At 36.3% G+C, this 25,374-nt stretch overlaps 1 protein-coding gene and 1 pseudogene across 3 annotated transcripts in view; one reads left to right on the top strand and one right to left on the bottom strand.

Annotated features, from left to right (window-relative positions):
* The window catches only part of LOC138307464 (asparagine-rich protein-like), a 39,220-nt gene extending 15,265 nt beyond the window's left edge, over window positions 1-23,955 (top strand). For 2 of the 3 annotated variants that reach the window (XM_069248227.1, XM_069248231.1), the window contains exons 3-8: window positions 17,011-17,694; window positions 18,113-18,516; window positions 20,724-20,814; window positions 21,514-21,593; window positions 22,322-22,725; window positions 22,761-23,955. In XM_069248227.1, the coding sequence (XP_069104328.1) occupies window positions 17,011-17,694; window positions 18,113-18,516; window positions 20,724-20,814; window positions 21,514-21,593; window positions 22,322-22,384 (1,322 nt within the window). In that variant the 3' untranslated portion in view covers window positions 22,385-22,725; window positions 22,761-23,955. Of the gene's footprint in view, window positions 1-9,057; window positions 9,211-17,010; window positions 17,695-18,112; window positions 18,517-20,723; window positions 20,815-21,513; window positions 21,594-22,321; window positions 22,726-22,760 lie in introns of those variants that run through there. The other variant, XM_069248230.1, reaches the window with a different exon arrangement.
* On the bottom strand, window positions 14,204-16,575 carry LOC138308017 (uncharacterized; annotated as a pseudogene).
* Window positions 23,956-25,374: the final 1,419 nt, after the last annotated feature.

Raw genomic sequence — 25,374 nt, 5'->3', positions numbered from 1 at the left:
CATGGCGGTGATTGAAGGCACTTTATTCAAAATAAGGAATATATGATCCCTATATTTTGGCTCTCTTATAGGCCGACATATGCTTTTGGGGAAATAAATCATCAAGTTACACGTCAATGTTTAAATATCAAATGTTTAAGTTACATATCGCTACAGTGAAATTAGCAGCAATGTAACTTTAACCTCAAATATGTTTGTCAACTTATAGATATTGATAAGGAAGCCATGGCATGGCCATCTATTTAAATCGTATTTGATAAAACATAGTTGTCATTTACTAGCCAACTGTCTTTTGTTCATGACATAGTAACATACAGTGCAGATCTAATAGGTCTACATACAAAGTTTTATTGAGGCTGCATAATCATGTTCACAAGGTTCAATAGTTAGTATCGCAAAGATGAATTAACTGCGTAATGTGTTGCGTGTGTAAAGTACGTGTGTTAGTGTGTTGCGTGTGTGATATACATGTATTGGTGTGTTGCGTGTGTGAAGTACGTGTATTGGTGTGTTGCGTGTGTGATGCATGTGTATTGGTGTGTTGCGTGTTTGAAGTACGTGTTTTGGTGTGTGATGTACGTGTATTGGTGAGTTGCGTGTGTGATGTACGTGTATTGGTGAGTTGCGTGTGTGAAGTACGTGTATTGTTGTGTTGCGTGTTTGTAGTACGTGTATTGGTGTGTTGCGTGTTTGAAGTACGTGTATTGGTGTGTTGCGGGTTTGAAGTATGTGTATTGATGTTTCGTTTGTGATGTATGCATAATGTTGTGTTAAGTACGTATATAGTTGTGTTGCGTGTTTGAAATACGTGTATTAGTGTGTTGCGTGCTAAGTACGTGTATTGGTGTGTTGCGTGTGTGATGTACGTGTAAAAGTGTGTTTTGTGTGTGAAATACGTGTGTAGGTGTATTGCGTGTGTGATATACGTGTATTTGTGTGTTGCGTGTGTGATGTACGTGAATTGGTGTGTTGCGTGTGAAGTACGCGAATTGATGTGTTGCGTCTGTTAAATACCTTGTATTGGTGTGTTGCATGTTTTAAATACGTGTATTGTTTTGTTGCGTGTTTGAAGTACTTGTATTGGTGTGTAGCAAGTTTGAAGTACGTATAATGACGTGTTTGAAGTACGTGTATTGGTGTGTTAAGTGTAAAGTACGTGTATTGGTGTGTTGTGTCGATGAAGTACCCGTATTGGTGTGTTGCGTGTTTTAGGTACGCGTATTTGTGTGTTGCGTGGTTTAGGTACGTGTATTGGTGTGTTGCCTATTTGAGGTACGTGTATTGTTGTGTTGCGTGTTTGAGGTACGTGTATTGGAATGTTGCGTGTGGGAAGTACGTGTATTGGTGTGTTGCGTGTGTGATATACGTGTCTTGGAATGTTTTGTGTGTTAAGTACGTGTATTGGTGTGGTACGTGTTTGAAGTAAGTGTATTGGTGTGTTGCGTGTTTGAAATACGTGTATTGGTGTGTTGAGTGTGTGATGTACGTGAATTTGTGTGCATGTGAAGTACATGTATTGGTGTGTTGTGTGGATGAAGTACCCGTATTGGTGTGTTAAATGTTTTAGGTACGTGTATTTGTGTGTTGCGTGGTTTACGTACGTGTATTGGTGTGTTGCGTGTTTGAAGTACGTGTATTTGTGTGTGATGTAAGTGTATTGGTGTGTTACGTGTGAAGTACGAGTATTGTTTTGCATGTGTAATACGTGTATAGGTTTGTTGAGTGTGTGATGTACGTGAATTGTTGTGTTGCGTGTGAAATACGAGTATTGGTGTGTTGCGTCTATTAAGTACCTTGTATTGGTGTGTTGCATGTTTAAAATACGTGTATTGGTTTGTTGCGTGTTTGAAGTACTTGTATTGGGGTGTTGCAAGTTTGAAGTAAGTATAATGGCGTGTTTGAAGTACGTGTATTGGTGTGTTATGTGTAAAGTACGTGTATTGATGTGCCTGTGGATAACGTGTATTGGTGTGTTGTGTGGATGAAGTACCCGTATTGGTGTGTTGCGTGTTTTAGTTACGTGTATTTGTGTGTTGCGCGGTTTAGGTACGTGTAATGGTGTGTTGCGAGTTTGAGGTACGTGTATTGGTGTGTTGCGTGTTTGAGGTACGTGTATTTGTGTGTGATGTAAGTGTATTGGTGTGTTACGTGTGAAGTACGAGTATTGTTTTGCATGTGTAATACGTGTATAGGTTTGTTGAGTGTGTGATGTACGTGAATTGTTGTGTTGCGTGTGAAATACGAGTATTGGTGTGTTGCGTCTATTAAGTACCTTGTATTGGTGTGTTGCATGTTTAAAATACGTGTATTGGTTTGTTGCGTGTTTGAAGTACTTGTATTGGTGTGTTGCAAGTTTGAAGTAAGTATAATGGCGTGTTTGAAGTACGTGTATTGGTGTGTTATGTGTAAAGTACGTGTATTGGTGTGCCTGTGGATAACGTGTATTGGTGTGTTGTGTGGATGAAGTACCCGTATTGGTGTGTTGCGTGTTTTAGTTACGTGTATTTGTGTGTTGCGCGGTTTAGGTACGTGTAATGGTGTGTTGCGAGTTTGAGGTACGTGTATTGGTGTGTTGCGTGTTTGAGGTACGTGTATTTGTGTGTGATGTAAGTGTATTGGTGTGTTACGTGTGAAGTACGAGTATTGTTTTGCATGTGTAATACGTGTATAGGTTTTTTGAGTGTGTGATGTACGTGAATTGTTGTGTTGCGTGTGAAATACGAGTATTGGTGTGTTGCGTCTATTAAGTACCTTGTATTGGTGTGTTGCATGTTTAAAATACGTGTATTGGTTTGTTGCGTGTTTGAAGTACTTGTATCGGTGTGTTGCAAGTTTGAAGTAAGTGTAATGGCGTGTTTGAAGTACGTGTATTGGTGTGTTATGTGTAAAGTACGTGTATTGGTGTGCCTGTGGATAACGTGTATTGGTGTGTTGTGTGGATGAAGTACCCGTATTGGTGTGTTGCGTGTTTTAGTTACGTGTATTTGTGTGTTGCGCGGTTTAGGTACGTGTAATGGTGTGTTGCGAGTTTGAGGTACGTGTATTGGTGTGTTGCGTGTTTGAGGTACGTGTATTGGTGTGTTTGAAGTATGTGTATTGTTGTGTTGTGTGTGAAGTACGTGTATTGTAGGGTTGCGTGTGAAGTACGTGTATTGTAGGGTTGCGTGTGAAGTACGTGTATTGGTGTGTTGCTTGTTTGAAATATATGTATAGTTGTGTTGCATGTTTGAAGTACGTGTATTGGTGTGTGTTAAGTACGTGTATTGGCGGGTTGCGTTTGAAGTACGTGTATTGGTGTGATGTACGTGTATTTGTGTGTCTCGTGTGTGATATACGTGTATTGGTGAGTGGTGTACGTGTATTAGTGTGTAATGTTTTTTGTGTGATGTACGTGTATTGGTTTGTTTCGTGTGTAATATACGTGTATTGGTGTGTTGCTTCTGTGATATACGTGTATTGGTGTGTTGCGTGTGTGATATACGTATATTGGATTGTTGTGTGTGCGAAGTACGTGTATTGGTATGTTGCGTGTGTGATATACGTGTATTGGAATGTTGCGTGTGTGAAGTACGTGTATTGGTGTGTTATATGTTTGAAGTATGTTTATGTTTGAAATACGTGTATTGGTGTGTTGAGTGTGTGATGTACGTGAATTGGTGTGTTGCGTGTTTGAAGTACGTGTATTGGTGTGTGATGTACATGTATTGGTGTGTTGCGTGTGAAGTACGTGTATGATGTGTTGCGTGTGTTAAGTACATGTATTGATGTGTTGCGTGTTTGAGCTACGTGTATTGGTGTGTTGCGTGTTTGAGCTACGTGTATTGGTGTGTTATGTGTTAAGTACGTGTATTGGTGTGCGTGTGAAGTATGTGTTTTGGTCTGTTGTGTGGATGAAGTACCTGTGTTGCGTGTGAAGTACGAGTATTGGTGTGTTGCATGTGTTTAGTTCGTGTATTTATGTGTTGCGTGTTTGAACTACGTTTTTTGGTGTGTTGCGTGTTTCAGGTACGTGTATTGATGTGTTTGAAGTATCTGTATTGGTGTGTTTCGTGTCTAGTACGTGTATTGGTGGGTTGCGTGTGTAATACGTGTATTGGTTTGTTGAGTGTGTGATGTACGTGAATTGGTGTGTTGCGTGTGAAGCACGTGTATTTGTGTGTTGCGACTGTTAAGTACCTTGTATTGGTGTGTTGCATGTTTGCAATACGTGTATTGGTTTGGTGCGTGTTTGAAGTACGTGTATTGGTGTGTTGCAAGTTTGAAGTACGTATAATGGCGTGTTTGAAGAACGTGTATTGGTGTGTTATGTGTAAACTACGTGTATTGGTGTGCGTGTGAAGTGCGTTTATTGGTGTGTTGTGTGGATGAAGTATCCGTATTGGTGTGTTGCGTGATTTGGGTACGTGTATTTGTGTTGCGTGGTTAAGGTACGTGTATTGGTGTGTTGCGTGTTTGAGGTACGTACATTGGTCTGTTGCGTGTTTGAGGTACGTGTATTGGTGTGTTTGAAGTATGTGTATTATTGTGTTGCGTGTGAAGTACGTGTATTGGTGTGTTGCGTGTTTGAAATATGTGTATTGGTGTGTTGCGTGTTTGAAGTACTTGTATTGGTGTGTTGCGTATGTGATGTACGTCTATTGGTGTGTTGCGTATGTGATGTACGTGTATTGGTGTGTTGCGAGTGTGATGTACGTGTATTGGTGTGTTGCATGTTTGAGGTACGTGTATTGATGTGTTTGAATTATCTGTATTGGTGTGTTTCGTGTCTAGTACGTGTATTGGTGGGTTGCGTGTGTAATACGTGTATAGGTTTATTGAGTGTGTGATGTACGTGAATTGGTGTGTTGCGTGTTTGAACTACGTGTATTGATGTGTTTGAAGTATGTGTGTTATTGTGTTGCGTGTGATGTACGTGAATTGGTGTGTTGCGTGTGAAGCACATGTATTGGTGTGTTGCGACTGTTAAGTACCTTGTATTGGTGTGTTGCATGTTTGCAATACGTGTATTGGTTTGTTGCGTGTTTGAAGTACGTGTATTGGTGTGCGTGTGAAGTACGTTTATTTGTGTGTTATGTGGATGAAGTACCCTTATGGGTGTGTTGCGTGTTTTAGGTACGTGTATTTGTGTGTTGTGTGGTTTAGGTATGTGTATTGGTGTGTTGCGTGTTTGAGGTACGTGTATTGGTGTGTTTGAAGTATTGTATTATTGTGTTGCGTGTGAAGTACATGTATTGGTGTGTTGCGTGTTTGAAATATGTGCATTGGTGTGTTGCGTGTTTGAAGTACTTGTATTGGTGTGTTGCATGTTTGAAGTACGTGTATTGGTGTGTTTGAAGTACGTGTATTCGTGTGGTTGAAGTACGTGTATTGCGTTTGAAGTACGTGTATTGGTGTGATGTACGTGTATTGGTGTGTTTCATGTGTGATGTACGTGTATTAGTGTGATTAGTATGTGTAATGTTTTTTGAGTGATGTTCGTGTATTGGTGTGTTTCGTGTGTGATATACGTGTATTGGTGTGTTGCGTATGTGATGTACGTGTATTGGTGTGTTGCGTATGTGATGTACGTGTATTGATGTGTTGCGTGTGTGATATACGTGCGTATACTTGGGGTTCCAGTATGCCAGTGTATTGTCTATATTTGACATTGGTATCTCACAAAAACTTGATGCCAGAGATACACAACAAACACGTCCTACCAGTTTACATTGTGTTGACAAAAGGCAAACCAGTCGTTTCACTCCGTATATGCTGACCGCTAAGCAGGAGCAGGGGTATCTCGGCCAGAGGGCATAACCCAGAGCCTTCCTCACAGAGCCGAACGCTCAACTCATGGCTTGAATTTAGATGGTGCCAAAGGGGGACGTTAGCATTAAGAGCAATATATGATCCTAAATTTAGTACCCTTGTACGATGACGCAATACGGCAACAGATACCATTCTGACGCCCTACACGAAAGGCATGATTTTATTTTCACAACCAAATAGAAATATATATACAGGTCGTGTTTGTTTTCGTAGACAACCCAAGTAGTCACAATTCCATGATGTTGTAATTAACACTTCGTGTCTGTATAACCGTTCAATCACCTTCTTGAATCTAAAATGACATTTCTCACATCATCATCATGATAAAATTACAAAACAACTTGACCTTTCTGTTATTGCGACGTATTGATTCAGATTGGCATTAAGTTGTATTAGTATTGGTATCTTATGTAATCAACTGCCAGCCTTATCATAGGTCATAACAATAACACCGTATTATGTCGTAAATTCAACATAGTAACGTATTAAAAGCTACCCCTTCGTTGGAATACCTCCATAAACAAAGACATTTTGTATACTGTTATGGTGTCTATGTATCAAATTATGTACATCATAGCATCACCTTATCTTGGTCAAAGCGGTCCTGCATGCCATCATGTAATAAAAACACGTCTGTGTACTCGTCGACATTAACACATGTCCCGTCATCATAGACACTTATCTGTTCATTGTCCACTGGGTTATAATTAACAGTTAGAAATTCCATTCACGTATCTATGGATGTTTACTATGACGTTTAAGTCTATATGTCTCGCTTCATTAAAGCATTGATTGTCATATTTTGATATGCATTGGTGTGTAACATACGCTGAGTGTTCTAGCATATTCAGTGGTGCGCGTTAGCATCTTCATAGAGAAAACAATCAGTCGATGGAACAGCCTATGATTTGGCGAGAAATACTGGGTGACACTGGCTTCCGGTCTGTTGTCATGGATAACAGACTAAACAATAGCCGTAGATGAAATAGTCCAGATATACATATCCATTTCTAATATTTTAGTTAGCATATATTTTCAGATTGGTCAATTTTAACAGTTTTTCATGGAAACCTCACACTGACTTAAACCCAATGTTTAACTCTGATTTTGGTATTAGTGCGCCAGAGCTTTATTAACTGCGAAAAAAAAATAGAAAATTGCATCGGTGTGAATCGAAGATGTAAGATGTACCATTTTGCTTAACTTTTACGTGCGTTTGTTTGATTAATTAAACCGGTGTCGGGTAGGGCAATATATCACAAAACATCAAACAGACTGAAACAATGAAAGTGACCACAGCAATTATGGTACAGTGTACATACTCTAGAATAATAAATATCATAAATCATATATCATATACGGCGAGTGACCTATATTCCGTAAGTACATCACGTGACAGAATACTGGATTCTGATTGGCTTCACACATGGGTACTATTTGCAATAGTGCCCGGGCAAACGGGCACTATTGAAGTGGTGCGAAATTGAAGGTGAATGTATTGTGACGTCACCATTACATGACGTAATTATAACGTTGCGCTTCGACCAAGACGTCAAGATGGCGGACCGACTGTTGTGTGCGGGGATGGAAACAAAAAATTGATGCTTTTCTACAAAGACAGATCACTCGTTGATCTACTTTTAATCTTCATGAAGCTGAATCCCGGTTTATAGAAACAGGTTTATACGATAATTCATATGTTATATACCTTTAATGTAACATTGTGGCGTTGAAATGAAGATAACGTTGCGAAGTGTCGCTTGAAGTGCTTTTGATACAATGACATTAGAACGGGTCTCATGTGAGGGTGATGTACTAAACCAATTATGGCCTGGTTAAGAGGGCACTATTGCCTCATGGTATTGTCTCGTGATGGGATAGTGACCTCGCCTTCGGCTCGGGCATTATTCCATCCCTCAACAACACTATGATGCAATAGTGCCCTCGCAAACAGGCCATAATAGATAAATATTACCAACAACAGGCTCTGTATCATTACACTAGCTATGACATCTCCTGCTTGAAAGGGTATTTCGAAATCTATTTTAGTTTGGTGCTGGAATTATCCTAGTAATAATAATTTTCTATACTGGAAGCATGTAATCTACAACAGGTAGGCCTTTAGAATTGTATATGTTGTCTTCATTTCATATTCGTTACAATCGGTAAAATTTGCTATCCTGTCTTTCCTATTGCACCTTCGTGCCATTCTTCTTTTTCCTGATCACCGCAACATTTTAATACAAACATCAGGCTTCCTCTAATGTGATTCTGCCCTTTGCCTTGTCCAAAAACTGCCAGTTGTAGTTACTGGCCCTGATTATTCAGTAAACGGTGCGAGGGGTAAATGTTTGTGGGGTGTGTTGCTTGGTGTCTTCAGCGGCATGCCTCAGTGATATAGCACTATAAAAACGTCAACTGTTCCACTATACAAGAAGACAACACGAATATACCGCAGTCTCTCAAAACACGCACCTCGCACACATACACACAACACACCGCATACATGGGAGGCCGTCCTTACATAAATATGGCTGTTGATATGACGTGAATTAATCAAACAAACAAATTGCGTGTTAAATAAACAATAAATAGTGAAGATCAGTAGATGACAGTTATGTTGACACAATAATGTGTAGTAAATAGCCCAACGTAAAGTTAAAGATATGGTTTACAAACAGCAATACCGGACATCGATAAAGGTACTTACATTTTTTGTAATTTACCTGTTAGAAAAGGCAATAATAATTAACGAATGGGCGTTAACACATTGTAATTAACATTTGCGTAAGGGCGAACGTGTCTTTTTCATAATCACAAAAAGGTTTTATATTGAATATCACAGTATCATTAAGCAATTTACTTGTGTTTTTTTGTTTTATTTTCGATAGATGACACGTTGGATTGTACATATCCAAAACATCATTTGATATAATTTCAAATCAGTTATTTGATATACCAGGAATACTAGCGCATTGACATCAGACGCAATCCTGAATGAGGTAAATAATTATCATATGAAAAATATGACGCCTGTCAAGTGACGTCGTGAATTGCAATGTTGGTTATGCAAATTAATTCTTGTGAAATGAACCGCGTGACATCGGCACAGAAAAGCCTTACATAGACACGTACTTGTTAGCATATTATTTCTTAAAACGTGGTTAGTAATTGAAGTGTTTCTCTTTGATTGATGTAAATACGTTTCTAATTAAAATTACGTCAAATTATGAATCAAAGGAGCTACTTTCTGAGCGGATGTATACATTATCATAGCCTTTGTAATCAGGCACATCAGTGTGTAAAATAGTGTTCGTATTCTATTCCTGTACCGTCATTTCGACAAGATGGGGACATACTCAGTGATCACTTGCCTATTAATATGTGCAATTGTTCAACCGGGTAAGTTTTCATATCAGTGTTTTTTGCATATAATATTTCTTATTCTTATGTTATTTTCATCCTATGACAATTCATCGTTTTATTTCATTATAATATTCCTTTTTTCATGAGCAAAAAAAAAGTGGGAAAAAACCTTTCTGTTTAATATTGTATCTTTCTTTACGGTGTTTTAGTTTGTGCTATTAAGATCAGCTGCATTCGTATTTGTATTTGGTTGTTTCTGTGTGTTATATCGGAAATCATTTGATAAACCTACTTGTGAACGGACATTCCCGGGTATATTAATTTCAATCTGGTTGTCTGGTGTTATATCGGGTATAAATAGGAAAGTGTAGTTACGTAATGTGAGGAATAATGGAAAATATGTCTTGATTGTACCTACTGATGTCAGTCACCCAGATATACACAACTTTTCTTTTAGAGCATAATCCCAGGTAATAGTTCGTTTAAAGCCTAGAAATTACGAACACGGGAGGAGTTAAATAATGATATACGAATTAATAATAAAATGAAATTATAATTCTCGACAAGCATATTCGCAACATCTTCCTGTAAAACGCTTAATTTTCAGGTATATGTTCGTTATTTTCGATATATTTGGAAATACTTAAATTCGCGTGATCAAGGGCTTTTTCTGATATTAGCGCTTTAATTTAGAATTTTTTGTGTAACATTCGAAATATCGTTCAAGTTTCTCGCGAAAATTTATATCTCACAGAAGGAGTGGTATGTTTATTACAATATGTTAGTGAGGACTTAAGATGTAAATTGAAAGAGTTGTTGCATATTTTGTTCTTAAAAAATTGTAATTGTAAAATAAACATGTTTAACAAGAACATGTGATGAATACATTCTAAGTCAAGAGAGGTATTCCTTGAGAAATATTTAACTCAAGTGATGATTATTATATGTACATACATAACAAGTCAATCTATTGAACATTTAAAAAATATAATATAGTGTGGACTGTTTAAATGATAGGGTATTATATGAAAAAATTAAAACATATTCACAGTTTTGAATATAAAAAATAATAGAAGATCTTATTTAATTTCCACTGCAGCATGTTAGCTGAGTGTTCACTGTTACGTGTCTGAAGTGACAGGTCTGGTCACGATTCCGACATGGGCCAATGACCTATGTCCAAACCCTTTATCGTGCCACACTCGTGATGTCACATGTAAGGAACCTTTTGTTATAAAACGCCTGGTACTAATTCATTTGTCTTAACTTATTGTATCTCATCATGCTCCCTAATTGGGCTTTGTAACTTATTAAAAACACAATTTGGATGAAATGGTAATGAAATAAAATGCAAATATCCTATACACAATATAGTTGCTATTCAGAATAAAAAACGCCGCGAGTTTTTTTTATAATGAATTATCTATGTTTACTTTTTTCCAAAGCTTAGAAATATTCATTTTAACTGATAAACATTAATTCAATAATTGAAATATATTGTTTTCTAATATTTGCTGAGATACGTATTTAATATTGGAAATACATTATGTATTAAAATAAAATTTGTGGTGTGAGGTCTAAGGGGTTGACAAGGATTTGACAACTATATTATGTATGTATTTATATTAATGGTTTCCCTAAAGCATTACTTACTCGGATAACCCAATTTCGTTTGCGATATGACACCTGTGCGCCCCTGAAGATTTTGTTTCATATTGTTGGGAGTAATTAAGAACTCGTTATGGTAAAATACAAAATAAGACAAAAAGGAAGGATGGAGTCTTTAGGCCGGAGTTATTTCTAAATTAATTGACGTAATATGGCGTCAGAAATGTAATAACAAGCAAATTCGTGGAATTTCTATCCTCCGCTTTCAGGACATATTGTAGGTAAACATTATTGAGGTTAGGTTTAACCTTGGTTGAAACATGAAAAAATAAACTTAAGTCTTATTCGGAAGTAAGACATTTAACTTTGTTACGAATTTTGAAGAAAATCGGTTAATATTTATTAGTTTTTTTATTAAATTAAAAGACCATATTTCTGCTAAATAAAATCTGCCAAAAGTGGCGATCGAACTTTGCTAAGCCCTTAAGGCATTTAAGTTTGTTACCAAGTTTTAACAATATTAGTTTTAACATTTGTTAGTTATCATACAGAAACTGCAGAAAAATGACATTTGTAGTAAATTAAAGGGCCATTACTCTGATGAATAACATCCGCTGAATTGTTGATTGAACTTGGCCAGGCACTTTTTACCAGGTTTGAAGAAATTGGTTAATATTTATTACAGTTATTGTACGGAAGTGGCAGGAACTGACTTTTTTATTTAAGCAATGGGCAATAACTCCGCTATATAAGGTCGTTGAAAATCGCGATCGAACTTGGCCGAGCTCTTAAGGCATTTAAACTTGTCACTAAGTTTGAAGAAAATCGGTTTGCATTTGTTACAGTTATTGCATGGAAACGAAGCGTTACAGACAAACGGACAAACCTAAATGAATACCCCCGTTTCGGAGAAAGCGGGGGATAAAAATGAAAACGCATAGTTATTCAATATAACATAACATGTCTTTCAACTACCAAGGGGATTCAATATTAATCATTCGCGAGTACATTAATCATTATAACTTATATATACTTATACCCATGTACGTTCAAATCCTAAACGTTGCTTTAATAGTCCATTAGGCAGCTAATTTCAGGACGGCCTCCCCTGTATGCAATGTGTTGCCTGTATAATTAACTGTAGGTTTTTGGAAGCTGTAACCTAATCGATTTGTGTCTCTTGGAAATAAAGGAATGCCGTAATATAAGCCAAACAACACACCCACCTAGTCACATCATACATCTTCATAGTTTTATTCATATAATCATCAAAACATCAATAAGTATACATTTTCCATACAGAAAATAAAGCAAATACGAAAATGCTTAAGTTGCATACCCACCTGTATCTGTCTATCGGCTATTAAACTTGTTTTTAATTATTTCTTGTTTGAACACAATCTCTTGATGGTTTAGATGATTTATCTGTATGTCAGATATTTGATTTATAGCATTTCGCTTCTATAAAAGGATCAGGTATACTGACTCAAACACACCTTTTATCAATTTATTAATATTTTATTTGACATTGAAGACATATGGGCGTCAAAAGTCTCTCGACATGAAATTTGAAATTTAATTTTAAAATTTATTGACAAAGCTATCAATCTTTAACATAAAAATGTATGAAGTGTTACAGTGCAATTAATATTTCAACATTAGAAAGGTGACGCATTTATGTTAATACGACACATGTGTACACTGTAAAGCATTAAATGGAATTATTTTAATAGTCGTGACATTGTAAATGAAAAAAATCAATGGCTTGATGACATTGTCGGCTATATTCGACTGTACGGGACATGACGGTCATTGATAACGCTCCATCGATTTGTGAATAAAAGTTTTTATGGCTATCACCCAAACATGACCTCTTTTCATAAGGTATTAGTTCCAAACATTTGAATAGTGATACTTATGTTATTCTGAAATAATAGATTTGCATTTGGTTCGTTATCATCTTTTGTTTTATTTGAACAACTTGATCCGAAATCAACACCTTTTTAATATCAGTCACTGTATTGATTTCTTCGCTTTAACTATAATGAAACTAAACGTAGTTTTATTAATCTGTTAAAATTAATTAAGAACTAATAAGTTCAATTCACCCATTAATATTCAATTCAAGTTAGACAATATATACAATTCAAAAAAATATTAAATGGTACACACATTGTATTCACATATCTTGTCACAATAGATAATTTATCGTAATTCGACAGAAAAAGCAGTGTGTGGAAATAAGTGATGTCGTCTGTGCAGACTGTGATAAAATCATTTGGGTGCTAATATTGTATAGACAAGTTGGTTAGTAGGATAGGATGTGGCTGACTTGGACTGACCGGGTCAAGCGGCACAAACTTTTATTCTTCTTCCTTACTGACTTTATCTTTCCTAATGCCTCCCTTGGCACCGCCTCAATTTTGGCCTTGAGTTGAGCGTTCGCCCCTGTGCGGAAGGCTTTGGATTCTGTTCCTTGGCCGAGACACACAATAGTCTATAAAACAGGTGGTTTCTGCTCCTCCTTGGCGCTCAGAATACAGGGAGTGGGACGACTGGTTCGCCCGTTGTCAGTATAATGTGACCGGATGAGGTGTGTTGCTTGGTGTCTTCGGCGGCCTGCTTCATGATATAGCACTATAAAAAGGGCAACAGTTACGCTATACAAGAAGACACAACACGAACATTCTACAGTCTCCCAAAACACGCACCTCGCACTTCACACAAGCTAAACACTGCATGCATGAGAGGCCGCCCTTACATGACTGTTAATAGGACGTTAAAATAATCAACCAAACAAACAAACAATCAAGGCATAAACCTCACTATCATGTCCTCTAATATTCATGTCGATTGTGTCAGTGTAGTAATTATTTTATCTTCTTGTATCATACACGTCACCGTTGCATGGAATGGGATACCAGAGACTTAGTTTGAAACAAATAGAATGCGACATTTAAAAGTAAGATGACAGAGATAAATTGAATAATCGGTGTTTGTTGCCACACTTCATCTTTATGTATGTATTCACCGACAATAAACAAAGTTTTCTTTGTTTTCGTGTCCACTGATTAATTAACAAAGGCTGTATATGACACGCTCTGCAACTTCACTCATTGATATGACAAGACATTCACTGATTAATTGTTTGCCGCGATGACCCTCTTATGTCGATTTCATTTAAATTCCGCTGGAATGCATGATTTATTTTTATTAGTATAGGAACAGTGAATGTGAATTTAGTGTACTTACTAGGCATGAAGCTGACGTTGAAAATCTGATCAATTGAATTATCATCGTCTAGCGGTGTACAGAGTTCATATATCAAATATTGTTTTATCGTTTCCTTTATGATTCAGCGTTTAAGACTTAATATTTAAAAAAAATATGTTTATCTAAAATAAGCATCGTGCGCAGCCTATTGTGTATTTTGACATGCGTTGGTGTGTGCCATACATTTGATGACCTACATATATAATGGTTTATAAAAAGTTTGTTGACTTGCTCTAAACCCACTTGATTTTTCGTTTCACTTTGCTGACATAAGTTATTTTTTCACTTGTCTGTCCAGTTTAAGTTTTCAGTGATTTTTCAGACTTGTGTCCTGATACAGACATGATATCCCTGCTTGGAAGCCTTCGAAATTTTCTTCATCATGTTCCCTAAAAGGTTGTGACCCATCACTACATTGTCGAAATAATGATATGCCTGCTAAGAAACTGTGCAACATCTAGAACATGAACAGTTGTAGCCCTTTGTGAATGGTTAGTGGACTCCCTCGAAAAGCCTGCAGCTTACGAAAATTTCTTCATCATGTTCCCTAAAAGGTTGTGACCCATCATTACATTGTCGTAATAAATTCCATTTTTCTCTGCGATTCCGGGGTTCTGGAATAAGGCCCAGCACTTCGGGTTGAGACATTTTAAATAACTAACAAAACTTCTCACTGAATATCTGTCACTTTCTGTAAAAAAATAAAAGAGAAAGGAGAGGAAAATAAAAACACATTATCTTCAAATCTTATTTTGCATTGCTACTGATTTAGACTCAGTATAAAGACTATTCTCAGGTCAAAATCATATGGAAATATTGTGTCTTTTAAGTAACCAGAGAATATGAAATCATTTGTGATTGGATTGGATTCACTTAATCTCCACTTTCTTAATAGTGACGAATCAATAAATACCCTTTATTTCATACATACGGCCATCAGTCTTGGTATCATCATCAGCCTAATGGTTTTGTTTTTTTGTGTTAATTCATCACGGGTTTTGTTAACATAAAGAGCCTTCTCGGTCCCGTATCACCGCAGTCATCTCTACGCAAGTTTCTCAAATTCTCTCTCCCTCGACGACCAAAGTCAATCATTATATCTACAAATACCTTCAAAGTTAAATATAAATAATATAATTTTTGGCAAAGCCTATGTGAGAGCGCAGCAGTTAATCCATGCTTTCTTTGTTGTTTTATACTGTGATACTTAATACACAAGGTAGGTAATGGATTTCCAACGACGAAAGAGTAATCTCCCCTGACCTATCAGTCTTATCAATGACATGTGTTATGTTTTTATTGCTTATTGTGTGCGCTTACTAACTGTTCTGATAGAAACCTTTTATAGAATTATTAAATATTATAATCATAGCTTTGCTGAATTACTGACATTGTGTAAATAATAAGAAAAACGATATTGAACACTACTTTATTTTTCTACAAAAATACGTGACTGCGGCTACAAAGTATATCTCAACGTCATTCTCCGTTGCAAAGCGGAAATGCCGAAGCAACTGCAAACGTACAACGGCTTTTAAGTTTGAGATTCAGGTTCAGGTAAGAATAAATTGGGAGGTTTTTCTTTCACTGATGCTTTCATTTTGAAATTTCCGAAGTATGAATTGTTTGTAATCACGCGAGAGTGTGACTTTGGATACTGTCTTGCGCAATATGCTGGAACTTGTTTTGACTTCCGGTTTCTGGTTTACGAGAAAGTTTTCCAATTCTACATATATTGGATGATTTACATAGAATAACGTTACCGAGACAACTCTGTCACAAGAGTTCGCTGCGCTCTCTATTACATACATACTGTATGTAAGTCTAGTATGTTTTTGTTTTGTTTTCTTAAAACTGATTTTGTAATCCTTGTAACATATCACACAATCAAATCAAATTTCAGTTGAAATATTAACAGCTAACATTTACATGTATGTTATACTATACATTGTCACATAATAACTTACTGTAAGGTACTAGTTCACATTTTACGCATAAGTACTAGCTAGTGATATGTGTAAAAATGAATGTACACTCTGGCAAACTCGGTGATGTTCTTACCTTTTGTAGTGAAATTACAGCAGAGTCTGAAGTACGCCATTTATCTCAATATTTGTACAACACATCCAAGTCCGCATCAGAAATGGGGGATGGTGTTCTACAGCCCCGAGTCCGTGTTTCTTCATTTTTCTAACGATTCCCTTACATACTCTAGCGGACGTATTGAAACCATCTTCTTTCACAATGTTGATCGTATCATCTCTAACAGACGAGAGATGCCGTTGGAGCCCTTGTCGATACGCACATAATATAGACTTCTTTTACTAGTGCTTAGTCCAACTGTTCCTGTTCAAATTCTTCGAAATCTGTATCTATTTCCTTAGTCAGCAAATAATCTCTGAACATTGTCACTGGCAGCTGAGTTAGTTTTTTAGTATTAACACTGATTGAATTCTCTGCTAACTCTTTCATTTCCGCTTCAGACATCTCCACAATCTGTCGCTTCGAATTCGCCGCCATTGTTGTTGACAGACGACAGCCGGGTCGATTCTAAACAGTAAACCAAAGGACGATAGACACGGTCCGGATTTATTTTTAGAAACACCGAGTCAATATTCCCGCATGCACGATAAAAAGAGAAACACCGAGTCAATATTCCAGCATGCACGATAAAAAGAGAAATACCGAGTCAATATGCTTTTTATTACTGAACACGTGATGTTTGAACCAATCGGAATTTAGAAAATCATTCCATATGTGATATATATTGGTAGCATTGATTGTTAACTCCAAACTGTTGTTTTTGTATATCATATTATGTTATTTTCCAAAACGGACTGTCTATCAGCTCTTTCAGAATGGGGAAAATCCGATTGACTAATTTAACATATAACACATGGGGTATGTACGTAATTCTACCTGGTGAAATGACTGTTTAACTTCTTCATTTTTCAGGTATACAGCAGCTTAACCAAGGTAATCCTGGAAATACGTTCGGAGATTCAACAAACCGAAGAGGTCTCAGTAACAATCCAGTTGTTGATGGCTCGACCAACCATGGAATGGGTATAGGGGGGTCAGTTTTCCGGCTTACAGCTACCGAGCTTAATCCCAATCCAGAAGCAAGTTTTTCAGGGGTTGCGCCTAGCAACGTTATTCAGAAGGATCTCAAAGACGCTCACATTGTTCACACTTTCTTGGATGGAGGTCTTCAGCGAATGTTAATGGGTTCCCAAAGTCAAACGCGGCCAGTTGTGAATCAGGTAGACCAGATCACAAAAATGATCAACTCACCAAAAACAATCAATGATGCCTTTCCGGATCAGGAACTTGTGGACGGCAATGCCGTAGCGGTTGGTTCGGAAGGAACAGCTGTTGGTGCCTCCTTTAAGGATCCTTCATCACAAGTTAATAATCTACCTTCCGCCTTTACTCCGCCTAAGAACAGGCCTAACATTAGATCCCCACGAATGGACTTTTCTAACCATTTGTGTAAGGGCACAAACAAAGAGAACATCCTGAACAGCAAGCTTTATTGGGTTGTCATCGGGGAACAAATTAACCGGATGCAATGTCCACTGGGTACTCGATTCAGCACTTCCACGTGTGGGTGCGAGCATGATATATTTAAAGAAAAAGGTGAATGAATAGTTTCATATAAACCTATTGTCTACATGATTTATAGTTAAAATATCCTTTTCGTCTGTCTACGTTTTAGAAATGTTCAAAGGATGTCTGAAGTATGTATACAAATTAGTGATATACACTGCGCATCAGGCAACACATAATAAAGGGAAAAACAAATATGGGATTAAAACTTATAATAAAAATCAGTAATTTCCAGTAGCTTTCTTGATAAAACATCAGATATCAAAGTGAAAGATTTCATGATATCATTAGTCATTTAAGCAAAAAACTATTTTATGGAATATAGCGCGCTAGTGCAAACCTTTTATTGAATGTATTAAAGAATAACCTGCAAAGCGTTTACCAATTCCACAATCTCTGATCAGTATATTAAATTTAACCGCCCTTTTCATTTTTTTTTTCATTTTAGCTACAATTTGCCAACCTGATTTAATCAACACTTTTGATTATGGTATGGAGGAAACATCTGGAAAAATGTTGGCACATTTTGCCAGCCCAGACCTCAAGCCGAATATGACCTCGGGAGTGTTGTGTTTTAACGGATCACAGAAATTAGGCTACCCAAGGTACAATGGCTATGACTTCCGGTCTACAGTATACATAGTGTTGCGGTTCAAAACCTCCGTAGAATATAGGGATGATGTGTATCCTTTGTTAACCAACAGTGAAATTGATCATATGAAAAGAGAGGTGAAAGGACCTTCACTCGGAATAATATTAAACACAACAAATGAACTGGAAGTAGTCATGGAAACGAAAGCGGGATTAAATAAAGATGAAGTTAAGTCTCGTATTTCCTTCCCAGTTACAAAGGTGAGTCTTCATTTTACTTCAGCCTCTTATTTTAGAAATAGTAAGCTATATTTCCTTCCGCATTGCCCCTATTGCATGATCGTACAAGGCGACTAAATTTAGGATCTTATCTTTTCTCTTCTTCCTAACTGACTTTATCTTTCCTAATGCCTCCCTTGGCACCGCCTCACTTTTGGCCTTGAGTTGAGCGTTCGCCCCTGTGAGGAAGGCTCTGGGTTCTGTCCCCTGGCCGAGACACACCAAAGTCTATAAAAGTGGTAGTTTCTGCTCCTGCTTAGCGCTCAGCATACAGGGAGTGGGACGGCTGGTTCGCCCGTTGTCAGTATAATGTGACCGGGTGGGGTGTGTTGCTTGGTGTCTTCGGCGGCATGCTTCAGTGATATAGCACTATAAAAAGGGCAACAGTTCCACTATACAAGAAGACACAACACGAACATACCGCAGTCTCCCAGTACACTCACCTCGCACAACATACACGCAACACACCGCATACATGGGAGGCCGTCCTTACATGACTATAGCTGTTAATAGGACGTTAATAAATCAAACAAACAAAAGCATTACATATTAAAGTCTTAATTTGACTCAAATCCCGTATGATATTTATATAAATATCAAGGTTGAATATTTAATAAATTTGCATTTTTCTTTTGCATTTAATATATTCTATTGTTATTTGTTTTTATTTATGTTTTTTTAATGTTCTATACGGCTTTTGCGGTCAATAGTCAAACTATACAAGAAGACACAACACGAACATACAGCAGTCTCCCAAAACACGAACCTCCCACTACATACACGCTTCACAGTGCATACACTGGAGACCGTCCTTACTTGACCCTGGCTATTAATAGGACCTTAATTAATCAAGCAAACAAATGACACGATTGATACGTTAGTTGAAGGGATTCACATGTGTATCACCTGGAATAAGTTAGGAAATATGTCACCTAATACTGGTATGACTCCATAAGGGTGAAGCCCGTACATAGTTAAAGAGGTTACCTTATCTGCGGTTTCGCATGCATTTTACACTACAAGTAGTAATATATTTTGTAAATATACAAAAGACACGATATACAACGGATGTATTTTCTAACTAAATGAGTGTCACATAAAGACCATGTCCAACAAGCATGTGCCGTGTGACCCCTTTCGTCAATGTTTTATTAGCTGTAAGTTACGGTAACAGTTCTCTGACATTTTACGTCCATTACGACACTTACACTTTTTGAAGTCTTTCTTAAGATATTCAAACAAACTATTTTCATAATGTTTGTGGTATGGTAACATCCACAATAAATATAAAGATTGTATGGCTCCCCTTAACACATAATATTATTATTAACATACTTTTGGTACTATTGTGAGCTGGTGTTATTAAAGAGTAGACAATAAGTACCCCTAGCGTTGCTAGTTAATGTATGACATTTTAAAGGGTACATTGCAAAGTAGTCTAGATAAGAATTTTTAGCAATCACATGTTCGGCAGGTAATTCGTCCCCAGTGGTAAACCAATCCATGTAACCAACACTCAACATGTTCCAATATAGTGTATCATCGCAGTGTCTGCCCAGTTATCCATCCCCAGTTCAAATGAAATAAGTTTTTTTGATAACATTACAAAAAAAAATAATAATAATTTTAACGAAATTGCTATAGTCACATTAGAGTGACTTGGATTCCTTTGCAGCCAAGACCATGGTGTATACAAATAGGGTCATATAAACCTATTGGTGCTGCAGATCAAATCAAGTCATTTAGTTCTTATAGAGCAAGATTTGTTACAGAAGAATGAAAGGAATGTACTTGGTATGAAGCACCTTTGGGTAGATTAGGAAGCAATTCTGTATTTTCTGCGCGTTTGTCCTTCTATTGTACGACAAAACAAATCAGGAGAAATATGAAATAATATTTCCTTTCCCTGTTGATCACCACTGAATGGTTGTTAATGTTAGGCTGGCTAGTGGTATTGTCCCACCTCGATAACGTTTTTCTCCGGATAATATCAAAGACAGAGAAATTTGCAGCCACTATAGAATGTTATATACTATCCCATACACATATAGTATCGTTAAGTCTAAAGGGATAAACAAGAGATATATACCAATTGTTCCTGATTTTATCAGACCAGTTAAGTTATAACGCACTCTGAACCTGTGATTTCTATCTTTGTAAAAGTATAAATATGAATTTCATGTTTGCAGCCGAACATATGGAATACAGTGACACTTTACTATGATGACAAATTTTTCATTGCATCGCTCAATGGCATATCAAAGACATTACCCGTAACAGGTAAAGCCAGTACAATATATATATAAATATGTGGTAATAGTTTAATTTCGATGAGATTCTGTTGTAATCTAGATGTATATGTATATACCTTTATCAATTTTGGACATTTAATGAGGTCAATTATGGTGATTATTGTGTATACCTTCCTTGCAGAATAAATAATGACTGTGGGCGTAGCCAGATGTCATTATTTGATATTCTACTATGACAGTTTAAAACCATATAGACCGATTCAAATGGCCTTATGTTTTATATCAGATATGTAGTTTGTTTGGCAAAGACATCTCATGTGTATGTTAATTACAAGAAGAACGATGGTCATTGGAAGCCACCATGAAGATCTGAAAATCGCAAGCGCAATATCAACTCAATTGTGACTTCACAAAAGGAGTATTGACTTGGTGGTTTTTTAAACGGAAGGATTCGGTGTTCGTAAAACATCGAGTCTACATGCTATATATCGCACCCAATGTGACCATGCATTAGCCAATGAGAATAGTGGAAAAGTAGAGAACATCTAATATGAAAATATAATCAATATATAGATTAGTATTAAAAGTCTAATATACATATATTATAGATATGATATGGATTATGTTTATTTACTTACAAATTATCATATAAACCAGTTATTACAAGGATAGTTTTATTATTATTATTTTTTTATTATTTATTTGATGTGCGTCTGATTGCTTTCAGGAAAGATCGTGATCAGAAATGCTCCGCTGATGATAGGTTTCTCAGAACAATATGGATACTTCGATGGCTGTATCGACGATGTAAGACTTGTTGGCATAATATTTTAATTGTTTCTTTCATGTCCATTTCTGTCTCTTCACGGATTTAACTTGAATAGATGTTTTGATGTTATGGAGCTATAACACAAAAATATGAGAGTACTTTAAAAAATCGTGAAGCGGTTTATGATGAAAGTACACTGAAGAGTTTTGTGTTATAGCTCCATAACATAAAACAATATTCAAATGATACTTATAACTCAGTTTACTAATGATAATATCTTTATTCTTCAAAAGTCCTTTTGGGACCCTTTTGTCTTTGAAATCATTACGCCGTTATCTAGACTGATAAAATAAAATTTCAAGCCAATGAAAATGATCGTAACAAGTAAATTTGAATTATTTATATATATATGATTAAAAAGTGTTGAAGCTAAGGAGAAGCCCACGACAATAAAAGCACGTCTTTATAAAATATGATGTGAAGTAAACACTCATTGACGTTCCTATATATATATATATATATATGTTTTTTATTTTGAGTTAGATATAACGCTATTGTTCTGTCTGTAGGTACTGGTCTCTATTGGGCCCCGTCGAGTCTGTAAAAGTTTTTATGAGTAATATAGCTAGCACCAGCATATATGTCCCTTTGTAATTGTCACACCGATTTCGAATTTAAAGGGCTTGGTGGTACTGTTTAGGTAATTGTCTTTATATTCAAATTTGTATATAATAAACCATTAATAACGTTTTTAATTTCTTTTCAGATTTTCATATTTCACTGTATTCCTAATGAACGATTCATGCAAGAAGTAAAACACATCGTCTGAAATGTCAGCAGTGACAGGCGGAGTGACATCTTATACTAAATTATATCTGACCTGTGACGTATAAATGTCAAAGGGAAGGGATGAGGCATTTGGTGAGGAAAGGTTATCAAGCTGGTGTCCGGCGAAGTTTTGGAATGACTTATAGTGAGAATGTGGATATTATACATATGTACATAGACATTGTCTTCAAATAATAAGTACTGTACGTATTATCTAAGCAGGGTGATATATTTAAATGCACAATGCAATGTCGCGTACCATTTGGTTGCTAAGTAATGTAATTGTGTGATTTTTATGATACATTTTATTAAACAATGTTCAAAATAATACATCCATATAAGGTTAAACAATGTTCAAAATAATACATCCATATAAGGTTATATAGTGATGCATCTGCTTTGGCTAACACGAGTACCAGCATATGGTTTGGCTATTGTTTTCTAATGTTAACGTTGATGAATACATTAGTATTCTGTTTTGCTAAATACCTCATCATATACTCATGAATGTCGCATATTCGCAGTCAGAGTTTCTACAACATATCTTAATCATTTAAAACACACTTGGTATTTAATGTAGCCAACCGCAGCAGTCTCCCTTACAAATACTGACATGAGCACAAAAACAGCATTTAATCAAAACAGTGAAATGGGCATGTGTCCAATTTCGATGTGTCCGAATTCTCCAATGTCTACCTGCCCTTCCGTCACCTGTTCGTTTCAGCTCTCTAAAACCGTGCATGATGACCGATTTCAACGAAATTCGGTGAGAAGATGATACTTGAGGCCAGGTATATCTTTGCTTAATTATACATAATACTTAAGGATCTTCAGATTTTTTTGTCCAATTTATTTATGCAATGTGGTGGGTAGAAGTGTAATCGAATACTTGAGTTCACTTACTAGCACACTTGACCTACAGTACCCAATGGCACATTCATCCCACATTCTAACATATACACAATAAAAAATCAATAGAATTGTTATTCAAACATTTAAGATCAACAATGGAATAGTGCCTGCAAATTGTAATAGAAAAAAATGTATACGTGTTGTGATATTGTTATCTATGCCTTTTTAATATTCGCAAGTAGGTTTTAATGATTGTTAAACATTTGCATGAGGAGACGATTTTCCCTCAATCCATATTGAACATTAACTTCTGTTATTGTTACACTTATAATACTTAAAATACAAGATACCAAATGAATATAAATAAAATTATTTATATGTAATATGTTAGTGGAAGAGAATACTGACACGATATACAAGTACTTCTTGGTTATGACGTGTGTCGAGATTAACTCTTTCGTCTTAAAAAGAAGTAATATAGATTATTTTCCCTGTTTGATTGTTTCTGCTAATGGGATGTGCGTAGATTGACACAGGCATACAAGAAGACGGGGAGTTGATTCTGCAAATGTTTGTTACATGTAACAGGTTCTAAAAATCAAAGGATATTGTCAGTTTTTACATGACTTTTTATCCCAGTTTGAATGCCATGGCGTCAAAATTAGTACATATTTTTCACTAATTTCTTGTATGTAATGAATAAAATGGCGTTTCCTCTTACCTTCAACTTTTACTTTTTCTGTCATAGTTCACATCCAAATTTAATGTTCCTATGCAAATTCCGTCTTATGATGTGTATTGTGCTCTGACATATGCTTTCCAATTGACATTAACATTTGCATACACTTTTCCATAATGCGATGATAGATCACGATATGTATAGTACATGTACAATGAAATAATCAAGGCGTCATATATAGAATATGTATGACTTATCTTTTTTGCGTTGAAGGTGCAAGCCCGCGGGCATTGTCAATAGCTAGCGTTTGATCAACATGGTGGTCATATTTAGTTCTTTTGTGACATAAAAAACCGCATGTCTTGTTGATTTGTCGGACACGGTTTTTCCTTTCAAATTTTGACTTAATTAGCAGTCGACACAGGTTTTGGGTTGCAGTTAAATATGATATAGTATGCGGAACAGTTACAGTAGTGTGACAGAACTTCCCTCTGGAAACGTCATTTCGTATAATTCTAAATTGTATTTGCTGTTATAAGTCGTTTTCGATATGTAAATGTTAACATAATGAGAATTAACAATTGGTCTTCATCATGCATACTATTTCATTTAGTTGTCTGAAATGAGTAAATAAATAATTGAACAATAGTCTATCAACATCATTTTGCATTGTTGTACTATTTTGGGTTTCAGGATGCACATGTATGATAATTGTGTCATGCTTTATATAGAATATAGATAATCAGGTACCAGCTTGTTTAAACTAGTTTTGATCATGTTTGGGGTGTTGTGGCGGTATTTGGCGGGCGGGATGTGTTAGTGATATAAGAATATTTTAGGACTATAAAAAAGGTAATTTAAGGACGGCATCTTCTGTATGGAATGTGTTGCATGCGAGAAGATCTGTTTTGGACAAACGCGGTGTATTCGAGCTGTGCCGGTTTATAATAGTTGATACTTGCCATGTTCTAGTGGTATCACATAAAACATGCTGACGAAACGATGATTGGTCCCCAAATCCGTCATATTGTCAAACCTAAGGCTGCCAAATTTTAAAACTTTAAAACTTTAATTTCAATTGAAAGTAATAAAGGATGTTATGAATATTAGAAATACAATTTCTTTATTCCTTAACACTTATTTTACAAAATGGATGAATGTGGGGCCAAAAAGGACACAGACCATACACTTTCACACAGGAGACTACACTAGGTCATTGTTCGTGATTTCACGTTATTGGAATGCTTGTATTTACATCAAAACACTCTGTGTCAACTTTTAGCGTATACTTCCATTTTGATTCACGAAGATGGCAAATTTATTTTACGGTTCGTACAAGCATACCATTTCACAATTCTATTCAATCAAGATCGTTCAGAGCGCTCTAGAACTTAACATAACTTGATAGAAGAATGTAGAATATGCAAATGAGGACCTGATGCATATGGTAGTGGTTATGC

Source organism: Argopecten irradians, chromosome 14 (assembly GCF_041381155.1).
Source record: "Argopecten irradians isolate NY chromosome 14, Ai_NY, whole genome shotgun sequence".
NCBI classification, from domain to species: domain Eukaryota; kingdom Metazoa; phylum Mollusca; class Bivalvia; order Pectinida; family Pectinidae; genus Argopecten; species Argopecten irradians.
Note: the sequence above shows the minus strand (reverse complement) of the source record. Positions and strands in the feature narration are given on the sequence as shown.